The sequence below is a fragment of the Globicephala melas genome, chromosome 9, assembly GCF_963455315.2.
Source record: "Globicephala melas chromosome 9, mGloMel1.2, whole genome shotgun sequence".
NCBI lineage: Eukaryota > Metazoa > Chordata > Mammalia > Artiodactyla > Delphinidae > Globicephala > Globicephala melas.
In genome coordinates, this window is record NC_083322.1 from 31,707,360 (window position 1) to 31,721,090 (window position 13,731).

Consider the following 13,731-nt stretch of genomic DNA (forward strand, 5'->3'; position numbering starts at 1 on the left):
TGTGCTCCGCAACGGAGAGGCCACAACAGTGAGAGGCCCGTGTACCGCAAAAAAAAAAAAAAAAAAAAAAAAAAGAAAATTCTGACATATGCTACGATATGATGAACTCTGAAGACATTATTAAGTGAAATAAGCCAGTCACAAAAGGACAAATACTATATGATTCCACTCACATGAGGTACGCAGAGTAGTTAAATTCATAGAGACTGAAGATAGAATGGTAGTTGCCAGGAGCTGGGGGAAAGGATAAATAGGGAGTTTTAGTTAATGGTTTCAGAGTTTCAGTTTTGCAAGATGAAAAAATTTCTGTGGATGGATTGTGATGATGATCGTACAACAATGTGAATGTACTTAAAGCCACTGAATTGTACATTTAGAAATGGTTAAAATAGTAAATTTTAGGTTATGTATATTTTACCACAATTTAAAAAAAAGAAATAATTTTTAGAGTGTCTTAATTCACATAGGATTCTCAAGAAGCTATATCTAAAGGAAAGATTCATGTTTTGTGTACCATGATCCTTAGAGACTGAAGTAAGAGATCAATGAGACACGATTAATGAACACATCTGAAAACCCCTAAGTTTCACACAAATATATGGATTTTATTGACACACGATATTTTCCTACAGTAATAAATAGAATGCAATCTTAAGGGTTACTTTGGAGTTGAGAAGGCAGTGTATCCTTGATAGGGGTGGTCAGATTTTGTGGTACCATTTTCTTTAGAACTGCATCTAAGAGGGAACAAGTGTACTGGCCGGGAATCACACAGGTATATGCAATATCTGTGTGGGCCCTACTGTTTCTCTCCACACCAACATAATTCATAATTCAAACTGGCTAATATCCCCCAAGTTTTCCCCTCCTCCCAGTTTTAACATATCATAAAAATAGCTAGTACCATAAAAGTCAACATTTCAAATATAAAAATCTCTTATACAAATATAATTCATAATATAATCATTCTTAAAATACAGCCATTTATATGAGTTTGAAACATTATTAAAATAAATATTTCCTAGAGAAAATTTCATTTGCATCACAAAATTATAAAACAGAAGCATATAAAACTAATTCATGATTGACTCTACTTCAGTGTGTCCATTATCTGTCCTGCTCAGTATATACAGTATGAAGTACACATAGGTAGCCTGAAAACACACCACATCACCCTTTCTATACCTAGATCTTTGAATTTCACGTACATCTACCTGTAGCGCCCACAGCCTACCTGCCTACACACTCTACCTGGAGCTTCTGGGTGATGAAGGGTTCTCCTGCACCAATTTGCATTAAAGCGTTTTTCCAGCCATCCTTCAGTTCAGAAGTCTTATGAGCTTGTTACTTTCTGGAAGCAGACATCTTCTCTTCCAAATCAAGGGAGCTACATCTTGGTTCCCTACATGGGACTGTAACAGCCCGTTTCCCAGATAACGGATGTTTTCTGATTTATTTGCATTTGGGTATTGCTGAATGGTACTAACTCTGATTTCCAAGATTGGGAAGTTCTGTCTCCTGACTGATACTTAGGTGTTGTGTGGTGCATATTTTGATGGGCTGTCTTGTGACTCTCACAGCATTCCATTACTTGCTTGGAAACGGGGCAGTCTGAATCCTTAACAGACAATATAGCTGTGTTTTTAAATATCGTGGAGAAAAAGGTATATAAACATATATAAGCCACTAAAGTTTCCAGTTATCATTACTTAATTGTATCTCTAAGTAGTATGATTACAGTTCTTCTTCAATAATATAAATGAGTAAGTTTCACTAAACAATAAGTTGAAGAATTAAGCTGGCTGACGTTTACAGCCACCTTTCCAGTGACGACCAAAGGGAAAAGTTTTCAGGAAAAGCTGGCTTGCGATTCCAAGTGGTAAACCTTCAAGGATTTGAAGTACCTGTCACACGGTTTGACCATTGCCAGGAAGCCATTCATCCATGGGAACATCCTTAATTCCTCTTACCCGAAGTTTTCCTGTTTTAAAAAAACATCATTCATCCTTGTTTTCTGAGGCAGAAACTCTTTTTTTTTCTTTTCTTCAACTCCACGCGTGAATGTCCCAGGCAAACCTTTGTTCTGCTCTCTAAAGCCTTGTTTCTTGTACCTCTTCTTCCGTCTCCTCCTTCAGGGCAGCGATTTTGGACCGAGACGTCTGCTTGCTCGAGTTCCGGTGGGGGAAGAGCTTCAAGCGGACTGTGGGGCTGATCGCCTGCCGGAAGAGGCTCTTCTCGCTCAGCATCCTCTGGATGGAGTCGTACTGCCGCACTCTATTCTCCTCTATGACCTAGGGAAGTGGCCGTTAGTGACAACTCGGACAAAGAGGCAGGGCGGACCAAAGCAAGGCAAGAAGGGCACAGGCTCAGAGGATGAGGAAAGCCAGAAAGAACACACAGCGAGTGTCCAGAGGCTTGCAGTCTGAACAGTCAGGGAGAGCTTGTTTCACTGCTGAGTCCTCGTGCTTTATGGAGCTTCTACCATTTGTGAAATCAGCTGTAATTTTTTACTTAGAAGCTGGGAGATTGCTTTTTTTTAATTGATATAGTACTGAACAATGTGCTTCTTCAGAGAACTTTAGAGGAACTAAGGGGGCTTTGAAAACAAGAACTATTCATGTTAGATCCCTTGTGTATTAACCTTACAAATGAGTGTTAAGTCCACAGCACCATAAAGAGTTGAACCACGTCAACAGTGGATTTGAAGCTTAACAATTTCAAATTGGTCAGGATGTGCCTGAGTTACTGTGCCTCCTTCACTCGTTCAAGCTGAACCTGACCGTAGCTGGGCAAGAGGTTGTGAGTCGGCCCCTAACTTATCACTCGAAGCTTAGTAATAATAATGGTAATAACAATCCTTCAGTAAGAAAAGCATTTACCTCCAGGAGCCTGAAAAGCCTTAACAGAAATGATGTGATACATCATCCTCAGGATTTCCTTGTGGCTAAACCCAAAGGGATTTGTAAACATCACTTGAAAGAATCGGTGACAGTTTTGAAACCACAAATGAGAAGGTGGTTGGGAGACGCACTAAGCTGAGTTCCAAATAATGGCTAGAAGAATGAAATAAACCTTTCAACTACTGCGTTAAAACCATACATCAGGTTGCAAGACAATCCAGGCCTGTTCTGGACCCCATCCATGGGAGATTCAGTTACTGAAAGCATCAGGACCTAGTCTTTTTCATGACTGATCCCCAAATAAAAGAAGCAAAAAGTATAGATGTTCCAATTTATTAATGTAATTTAGTAATAAGCTGCTATTTTAGATTGGCTGAATTCCAACCTCAACTCGTTGCACAAAGTGAGACACTTGGGCAGGTATTTTGAGTAAAGCTGGATAGCTGTGAGCTTGTACATTGCTGTGACTTGCAGGAACCAGCACATATCAGATTGTTATCAAGAATCAAAGGAGAGATGAGATCTTAGGTAAATTAGAAACACTCACCAAAAATCGCTGACATTCCAACATTGCCTCTATCCTGTGTTCAGAGAGGATTACTGTGCAATCAGCAAATGCTTGTTTTAGGGTTCTTCGAATGATCTGGTATGTTCTAGCAAAGAAAAAATACCACATATAACATCACAGAATGTTAATAATCTGTCTCTATCCTTGATAACATACCTATTCTTCTGTCAATGTAATTCCTTAAATTATCTTTCCTTGAATCCTTTTAACAGAATGTTGCAATAGAGTCAGCCACAATCAGCTTTCCAACCACAGGGCAGATTCTAAGTTTTCATAAATAAATAGGACAAATATTTGGGAAAAAATTTCACAGTTTGAAAAAAGTTTCCCAAATAAGTATATTTTTCATTATGTAGCATCAATAGTAGTTCTTTATTTTATGCTATAAATATTTCCTATGTTATAAATGGGATAGTAAGGAAGACCATAAGGACCCAAGTATGCCTATGTAACTAAATATTTTATCACACGTCAATAAGGGGGAAGAGTTTGTATGAAATTGCAAAATTACACTTAGAAGAGAACACATAGCTCTTATACTAGGAAATAAGCACTTGTGTGCATGTCAAATAGTAACTTTTCCACTGGGCAATTATTTCATATCTAGAAGGTAGTCTCCTGCTTGCAGACACGACAGCCTGATGGAAATTTGTGTCAATATGAAGTATGTCTCAATGATTCTTTTCCCCCTGTGTTATTAAATAGCAGGAATTCGGAAACTCACATTGGATCCAGATGAGCACTGGGTTCATCAAGCAGCAAGATCTTTGCTTTACTGAGAACGGATCTGGCCAAGCACATCAGCTGCTTGTGGCCATGGCTTAGGACACAACCCCCATCCATAAGGACAAAATCAAGCTTCCCAGGAAACTGCTCTATCACAGATCTGAGTCCAACCTGCAGAAAAGAAAGAGGAAAAACACTGGGCTTAGGAGGGGTAGTTCACATACTACAGGGTTAAAAACACTTAAGAGGCTGATAATCTGAAAAGACAGGAGTTCTAAAAGTTTAAATTTCATAACAACCCCCCACCATTCCTGCTATTTGGCTTTAACTGAACAAACTATGTATAATCTTGGCAGCTCTAAAGCATCAGTCTACAGACAGTTTCAGCTCTGTACTTTTCCTTTCATGAGGTTTTCAGGGAATGCCTATTCTATGCCAGGTCCTCCAATAGGGATTAAAGAGAGGATAAATGGTCCGTGGGCCCTGCAAAGCTCAGGGTTTATAAAGACATACACAGATAATTATAACACAATTTAATACATGCTAGAAAAGATAATATGTATAGAATGCAGTTACTTACTGTATCATGACAGATTCTTTTATGTTACCTTCCATTCTCTACTCTGGAATAACAGAGCATGAAAGGCAGCAATAAAAATCAACTGAGGAGCCATTTAAAACCACATATGGCAATGTACTACTCATCTCTTTAATTCATAAAAACTGACTTTAAGAAAGTCACGAAACTATGAAGTAAAAATAACTGGAGTTAAAATAGTGGTGTATTACTGGAGATTTAAAGGTGCTTAAATATTCGGGTGGAATATGAGAGTTGTGTTAGGGTCAACGGCTTATTTTTTTAAGCTAGATAGGAAAAATAAATAGGTTGAAAAAGCAAATGAGATAGAGAAACCCATTCTTTCGAAATAAGATAAAAAATGTAACCTTGCCTCATATCACTTATTCAAATAAATGTGCATTGACATATGTATTTTTGCCAAGTGTTGCTGAGTGTTTGAGACCTAAAGAGATACACATATGATTATATCCTGCCCTTGGGAAGTCTGGGATTTAGTATTGGGAGGTAAGATGTGTTCCCACCTACCTGTAATACAGGCAGAATAAGATAGTGGCCTTAAGACAGACTCTCACGAGTTCAGTGATGAATCTGGAGATGGCTCACATCACTGTGTTTGTTCAGTAAATATTAACTGTGCCCAGGATATGTATTGCAGCCAATATTCCTTTCCTTGAGTGGATTTCTCATGAAAACAACCTCACTTTGTGTGAATTCATTAATGTTTGAAAAGAGTTTCTGAGATGGTAGGGAAAGTAAACATATTAATTAGACAAGGGGGACTATTCTCATGTATCCTGGAAGACTCAAACATAAAACTAATTTTGGATCTAACCAGCTGAGAATGTGAATAAGGGCTCTTGGGTGAGGAACTGGAGGACTTGTGTTCTTTCTCTCTTCAACTTTCGCTTTTTATTGGCTTCAGCCTGTGAACCTGCTACATCTCTCCCCTCTTGAAACAAAACCCCCTCATTTGCCTCCAGATTCTCCTTTAGCTATTATTTATTTATTTAACAGATCTTTACTGGAGTATAATTGCTTCACAATACTGTGTTAGTTTCTGTTGTACAACAAAGTGAATCAGCCATATGTATATATATGTCCCCATATCCCCTCCCTCTTGAGCCTCCCTCCCACCCTCCCTATCCCAACTCTCTAGGTCATCGCAAAGCACTGAGCTGATCTCCCCGTGCTATGCAGCAGCTTCCCACTAGCTAACCATTTTAAATTTGGTAGTGTATATATGTCGATGCTACTCTCACTTTGCCCAGCTTCCCCTCCCCTCCCGTGTCCTCAAGTCCATTCTCTATGTTTATGTCTTTATTCCTGCCCTGCCACTAGGTTTGTCAGTACCATTTTTTTTTTAGAGTCCATATATATGCGTTTGCATACAGTATTTTCTCTTTCTGACTTATTTCACTCTGTATGACAAACTAGGTTCAGACTCATCCACCTAACTACAAATAACTCAATTTCGTTTCTTTTTATGGCTGAGTAATATTCCATTGTATATATGTGCCACGTCTTTATCCACTCATCTGTCAATGGACACTTAGGTTGCTTCCATGTCCTGGCTATTGCAAATAGAGCTGCAATGAATATTGTGGTATATGTTGCTTTTTGAATTATGGTTTTCTCAGGGTATATGCCCAGTAGTGGGATTGCTGGGTTGTATGGTAGTTCTATTTGTAGTTTTTTAAGGAAACTCTATACTGTTCTCCATAGTGGCTGTATCAATTTACATTCCCACCAACAGCGTAAGAGGGTTCCCTTTTCTCCACACCCTCTCCAGCACTTATTGTTTGTAGATTTTTTGATGATGGCCACTCTGACTGGTGTGAGGTGATACCTCATTGTAGTTTTGATTTGCATTTCTCTAATAATTAGTGATGTTGAGCATCCTTTCATGTGCCTCTTGGCCATCTGTACGTCTTCTTTGGTGAAATGTCTATTTAGGTCTTCTGCCCATTTTGTAATTGCATTGTTTGTCTTTTTGATATTGAGCTCCATGAGCTGTTTGTATATTTTGGAGATTAATCCTTTGTCCATTGCTTCATTTGCAAATATATTCTCCCATTCTGAGGGTTGTCTTTTTGTCTTGTTTATGGTTTCCTTTGCTGTGCAAAAGCTTTTAAGTTTAATTAGGTCCCATTGGTTTATTTTTGTTTTTATTTCCATTACTCTAGGAGGTGGGTCAAAAAAGATCTTGCTGTGGTTTACATCAAAGAGTGTTTTTCCTATGTTTTCCTTTAAGAGTTTTATAGTGTCTGGTCTTACATTTAGGTCTTTAATCCATTTGGAGTTTATTTTTGTGTATGGTGTTAGGGAGTGTTCTAATTTCATTCTTTTACATGTAGCTGCCCAGTTTTTGCAGCACCACTTATTGAAAAGGCTGCCTTTTCTCCATTTTATGTTCTTGCCTCCTTTGTTGTAAATTAGGTGACCATATATGTGTGGGTTTATCTCTGGGTTTTCTATCCTGTACCATTGATCTATATTTCTGTTCTTGTGCCAGTACCATACTGTCTTGATTACTGTAGCTTTGTAGTATAGTTTGACATCAGGGAGCCTGATTCCTCTAGCTCCGTTTTTCTTTCTCAAGATTTCTTTGGCTCTTCGGGGTCTTTTGTATTTCCATACGAACTGTAAAATTTTTTGTTCTAACTCTGTGAAGAATGACATTGGTAGTTTGATAGGGATTGCATTGAATCTGTAGATTGCTTTGGGTAGTATAGTCATTTTCACAATACTGATTCTTCCAATCCAAGAACATGGTATATTTCTCCATCTGTTTATGTCATCTTTGATTTCTTTCATCAGTGTTTAATAGTTTTCTGAGTACAAGTCTTTCACCTCCTTAGGCAGGTTTATTCCTGGGTATTTTATTATTTTTGCTGTGATGGTAAATGGGATTGTTTCCTTAATTCTTCATTTTGATTTTTCATTGTTAGTGTATAGGAATGCCAGAGATTTCTGTGCATTAATTTTGTATCCTGCAACCTTGCCAAATTCATTGATTAGTTCTAGTAGTTTTCTGGTGGCATCTTTAGGATTTTCTATGTATAGTATCATGTCATCTGCAAACAGTGACAGTTTTACTTCTTCTTTCCCAATTTGTATTCCTTTTATTTCTTTTTCTTCTCTGATTGCCGTGGCCAGGACTTCCAAAACTATGTTGAATAAGAATGGTGAGAGTGGACATCCTTGTCTTGTTCCCGATCTTAGAGTAAAGGCTTTCAGCTTTTCACCATTGAGTATGTTTGCTGTGGGTCTGTCATATATGGCCTTTATTATGTTGAGGTAGGTTCCCTCTATGCCCATTTTCTGGAGAGTTTTTATCGTAAATGGGTGTCGAATTTTGTCAAAAGCTTTTTCTGCATCTATGAGATGATCATACGGTTTTTATTCCTTAATTCATTAATACGGTGTATCACATTGATTGATTTGCATATATTGAAGAATCCTTGCATCCCTGGGATAAATCCCACTTGGTCATGGTGTATGATCGTTTTAATATATTGTTGGATTCTGTTTGCCAGTATTTTGTTCAGGATTTTTGCATCTATGTTCATCAGTGATACTGGTCCATAATTTTCTTTTTTTGTGATATCTTTTTCTGGTTTTGGTATCAGGGTGATGGTGGTTTCATAGAATGAATTTGGGAGTGTTCCTCCCTCTGCAATTTTTTGCAAGAGTTTGAGAAGGATCAGTGTTAGCTCTTCTCTAAATGTTTCGTAGAATTCACTTCTGAAGCCATCTGGTCCTGGACTTTTGTTTGTTGGAAGATTTTAAATTACAGTTTCAATTTCATTACTTCTGCGCACGGGCTTTTTCTAGTCGCAGCCAGTGGGGGCTACTCTTTATTTCAGTGCACAGGCTTCTCATTGCGGTGGCTTCTCTTTTTGTGGAGCACAGGCTCTAGATGCGCTGGCTTCAGTAGTTGTGGCATGCAGGCTCCATAGTTGTGGCTCATGGGCTTAGCTGCTCCGCAGTGTGTGGGATCTTCCCGGACCAGGGCTCAAACCCATGTCCCCTGCATTGGCACACCGATTCTTAACCACTGTGCCACCAGGGAAGCCCTAGTTATTATTTAATGTCTCCCCCTTTTCTCATCTAGAAATCTTAAATAATGAGTGTGTATCTGTTGTCTCTACTGCCTGAGACCATAGAACATTTTTTCCCTTCTTCAAACATCTATTCCTTGCCTTATGAGAAACCACACCCTCTATGGACATTTCTTCTTATTATCACATGTAGGTAATTCTCCCTCTTCCTGTCCCTTGAATATTAGTTTTCCTCATTGCCAACTCTCCAAATGCTCCTTCTGAGATCTCATTCATGCTCAGAGTATCAACTACCACCGATAAGCGAATGATTTTTCATCTTTATATCCAGCCCTGGACCTCTTCCAAATACTTCTTAATCTTCCATCTCCTTGCCAGCCCTATTACAACAACCCTAGGCCAGGCCATTATTGTCTCTTAAGCTTCATACTGTAATCTCAAGTTGATTGTCACCCGACAACCCCACAGGGATCCTTCTAAAATATAGGTTTGACCCCATCATTTCTCTGTTTTAAATACTATGGTGGCTCTCCTGCTGACAGAATAACTGAACTCTCTCAGATGGCAGATAAGGCATCCAGAATTGAGCCCCCTCCACTTTTACTTCCAGCAGCACTAAACACTCAGCTTGTAGTTCCCCATACACCTTGACCTTCTCAGGTTTGTGCCATTGCTTAGCCGGGAGCACCATTCCAAATACTCCTGATCATCCTCTAGGGCAGTCAGGCACATAGTCACAGAAGTATGGGTGCAAGTTCCCCTGTTAGACTGTTGGCTTCCTGAGGGTAAAGACATGTGCTCTTTAGCTCACTACCAATGTCAGACACATTGTCAGCCTCAACACACCCATTCATTTGTTCAACAAATGTGTACTGAGCCCCTGGAATGCTGGCCAAACAAAACAAACACAGCTTTGATGAATGACAAATCAATCCGATTTAAGGAAGAATGACAAATGGTAAATGAATGAGTGCTGGTTTTAGCTCCCCCAATATGGAGTGTGATCTAAAACCAGTCACTTCACCTGTCGGTGTGCCTCCACTTTCTCATCTTTAAGACTCTATAAAACTCCTTAAAAACAAATTATCAAATAAGAAGTTCTTTAACACTGATAGGTCAGCATTTCCTTTCAGATCAATCAGAAATACTTGAGAATTTTTCTTAAGTCAAATTAAGCATCAAGAAAAGTGCTGATGAAAGACTGGAGCTATGAAGTCACACAGAAGTGGCTTTAAGTCTGCACTCCACCACTCGCTGGCTGACGCTGCCAGATGTGTTACTGGAAGTCTCACTTAGCTCACTGGAAAAAAATGGAGAAAATACTAGGATAGACTTCAAAGGCTTGTAATGGGGACTAAATGGGATAATTTGTGGAAAGAGCTTGCCACAGAGTGTAGCTTGTGGTAAGCACCTAATCAACCCTGACTATTAGTATTGTTAGAGCCTGGGAAATCCCAAGACATGGGCCTGGCCACTGAAACGTTTCCCTGGTATGACAGTATGACTTGTAAGACTTTCCCTTTACAAGTTATCTTGGAAAGCAAGTTAGCAGAAAGTGTCACAATACTAGTAATTTACATCATGCTTAGTAACAAGGTTGAGACTTTGTTAAGAACATTGCAGCATGTAGTCTCCCTTTAGATTCACACCAATCATACTCTAGTTTCCTAAGGCCATAGGGGGAAAGCTACTTTAGTGTGTTATACTTTGTACTTTCTTGTGATAGAGAGCTGAGCAAAGTGTGTGGTTCTTACCCAAATGAAACTATTTCTTAACACAAGTAAATAAGTACCTAAATATATAGCACTGTCAATATTTAGAGAAGAAAACTGTATAAAATGAGTGACAGAGACACAGGCCAATCTAGGGTGCATTTTGCCACATTCCTATCTCAACTGTTTTACTCACTATCAAGTATAGTAAAAATCTTTTAAAATCATATTCACTAGAGAAAGGTCAACATAAGTTAGTAAAAGTTTACTAGTTTGAAGTCAGTGAATATTTAACAAATGTATTAATTACCTATTTTCTGCCAGATATTGTGATAGGCTTTGGAGAGAAAATGGGAAGCAAGATAGACTAGTAATTGGTTTTTAAAAGATATAAAGTTCTTGTTACCAACTCCATGTACTGATAAGAATGGCTTAAATTAACCTCGTGATTGTTTGGGTGCTCAGTCATGTATTCCTTAATGGACTCTTACTGAGAGTTTATTAAGTTCTAGGCACTATGGCAGACCTGGGAATTCAAAGATGAATAACACAAGGCTCTGCCTTGAAGGAACTCATGGCTCAGACAGGGAGAAAAATAATAGGTGGGAAATTACTGTCAAAAGAGAAAAGAGCTATGGGGGGGAAAAAGACTTAAAGGGAACTTGCTACAGAGATCATCTAATTTAGTGATCTTTAACAGCAGAATTCTTTAAAAATAAATATATACATGTATACACACATATACATACATATTCCCAATATAATATTATTTACACTATTGTCACAAACCACTTTTCAACAGATTAAAAAAAATACAAACTTTAGATTAGCTCTGTCCAAACTAAGGTGAATTTTAATTACTGGGATCTAAACTTTTCTAAGTATTTTCGTTCCAACTTAGCATTACAAATTAATCAAAGCATCAAAAGTTTGTGGATATAAAGAACTTTGGGAAGAAAGAATTTGCCAGATTTATGCAGTTGAGCTAATAAATCATATGTATTTCCAAACTACTATTTACAAAGAAGAAATTTTATTTTGTGACATATGAAACTTAAAAAATGTATTACAGTCTGTAAAGGACCAGGTATTTTCTTCAAAGTGTTGACTTTTGCTATTGCTGCCCTCTGGAATGTTATTATAGAGCAAGAGTTTGCTCTTGTGATAAGGAAACATGAAAAAAAAAAATCAGAAAAGTGAACTGTGGTTGGACTGGGCAGTTATAAAAATAGACTCTGTCAACTCCTTTAGACACTCCTTTTGCTATTCTGCAGGTTTTCCAGGGCAAATTTTCACCTTAAAAGGCCACTATTTCTGTTAGTTTGTTTGCCCTCTAAAATAGCTTACCTGACTATCGATGTGTAAGGAAGGAAACTATTTTCTAAGTAATCCAAAAAGCAAACAATTACCGAACAGTTTTCCTTCTAAAAGCATTCTAAACCATTCTAGAACCAACAGATGTGCTGCTTGGATGACACAAGGTAACACAGACTGTGGTGAAGGAGCCTGAGATTCTGGATGCCACTGGGAAAGCTCACTGTGGCGAAAGAGCCTGTGAACAAGAAATCAAGGGAGACGGCTGTTTCTGCACCCACCACCCAGCTCAGCTAAGTCCCTCCGATGTCTCAGGGCTCAGTGTCCTCATTGCTAATGGTGATACCCATTGTGTGTCAATCACAAGGCTACCTGCATGATACATTACACATGAACCATTTATTTATTCATTTAAATAAATGAATCAGATCATTCATCCATTCATTCATTCATCCAATCAATGTTTATTGAACACCATGCACATGCCCAACACTACTCTAAGCAAGGAAATACCACAGTGAATATCTCTGCCCTCAAGGAACTTACAAGCCAGTGGTGGACATGGACAAGTTAAGAGGTAAATCTCTCTCCTGTGCGAAGAAAGCTGTGAAAGGGGTGGAGGTACAGGATACACGTAGGAGGGGCTCCTCTCTCACACCTGGAGCATCAGGGCAGGTTTCTGGGAAGAAGTGATGTGTAAGGAGAGGCCTGAATGGTGAGGGGGATCAGGCAGTGAAGGGCTGGGGGTGCCCCAGGCACAGAGCGTGTGAAAAAACCTCTGGAGAACAGACAGCACATGGTGCCTTAGAGGAAACAAAGGAATTCAGTGTAGCTGGATCCTGGCAAGCAGAGGCAGTTGGGGAGGGAGTTTAGAGAGGCAGGCAAAGATGAAATCATGAAGGACGTTACAAGCCACCTTGAGCAGTGTGGACTTTGTCCAACAGGCAATACGGAGCCTTAGAAGGGGAGAAACAAGTGCTCAGATGCAAGGCTGCAAAGAACAGAATGAACTGTAGGGAGCCGGTAAGAGAGACACCGGACAGGAGCCTGTTTCTAAAATCCACATGAGAATTAGTAGTGGTGTGAGATGGGGTTGGAGAAAAGTGAGTATATCCTAGATTTTTGCAGGAGACAGTCTTGACAGGGCTTGGTATGTGAAGACAGGTGGAGAAACTGGGAGTCAAGGATGAGATCCAGGTCTTGGCTTTGGGCAACGAGAAGCTGGTGATGCCATCCACTGGAATTGGAAACGCAGGACACTTGTGTGGGTGGGGCAGCTAAGAGACTCACTTATGGACATAAGATGCCTGTCCATGCTGAGATGTCAGGTCGGGAGCTCTGGGGACAGGTGGATTTGGGAGTCATCAGCACAGAAGTATTAGTTAGAGCTAAGAGGATGCATGATATTTCCCAGGAAGAGTAAGTAAAGTAAGAAAACAATTAGATTCTGACAAGCAACAACATTTAAGAGACGGCCAGGTAAAGACCTCATGAAAACATGATTATAATAGCTAACATTTACTTAGTACCTATTATGTGGCAGGCCTTAGGCTGGGCCCATTATACATATTAGCCTGAAAATGTACAGCAATGCTACCAATTTATTAGACCACAATGTTAGGGTCATCTTTTTGTTTCCTTAAGATTCAGCCTCCTTTGAGATTCTCTTTGGTCTACACAGCTGGTAAAGTCAGTGCTCCTGTGGAGGAGCTATCTGGTCCTGAGTTGTTTGTGAAGGGGAAAATTAGATCTCTGTAGTTCTGGGTCTTAGAAACTCTTTCCCTCCCTTGGACTTGCTTTAAATTCATCCATAGAATTATAAGGCATACAGTGCCAAGATGAAGGTACGGGCCTAGGGCACAAAGGGTAA

The 13,731-nt window shown here is 39.2% G+C and overlaps 1 protein-coding gene across 1 annotated transcript in view; it reads right to left on the reverse strand.

Moving 5' to 3' along the window:
* Positions 1 to 1,833: 1,833 nt before the first annotated feature.
* Positions 1,834 to 13,731, reverse strand: part of CFTR (CF transmembrane conductance regulator) — a 197,576-nt gene continuing 185,678 nt past the window's right edge. Inside the window, exons 28-30 of the mRNA XM_060304940.1 lie at positions 4,193 to 4,365; positions 3,448 to 3,553; positions 1,834 to 2,291 (exon numbers count right to left, since the gene is read on the reverse strand). Of these exons, the coding sequence (XP_060160923.1) occupies positions 2,091 to 2,291; positions 3,448 to 3,553; positions 4,193 to 4,365 (480 nt within the window). The 3' untranslated portion in view covers positions 1,834 to 2,090. The remainder of the gene's footprint in view (positions 2,292 to 3,447; positions 3,554 to 4,192; positions 4,366 to 13,731) is intronic.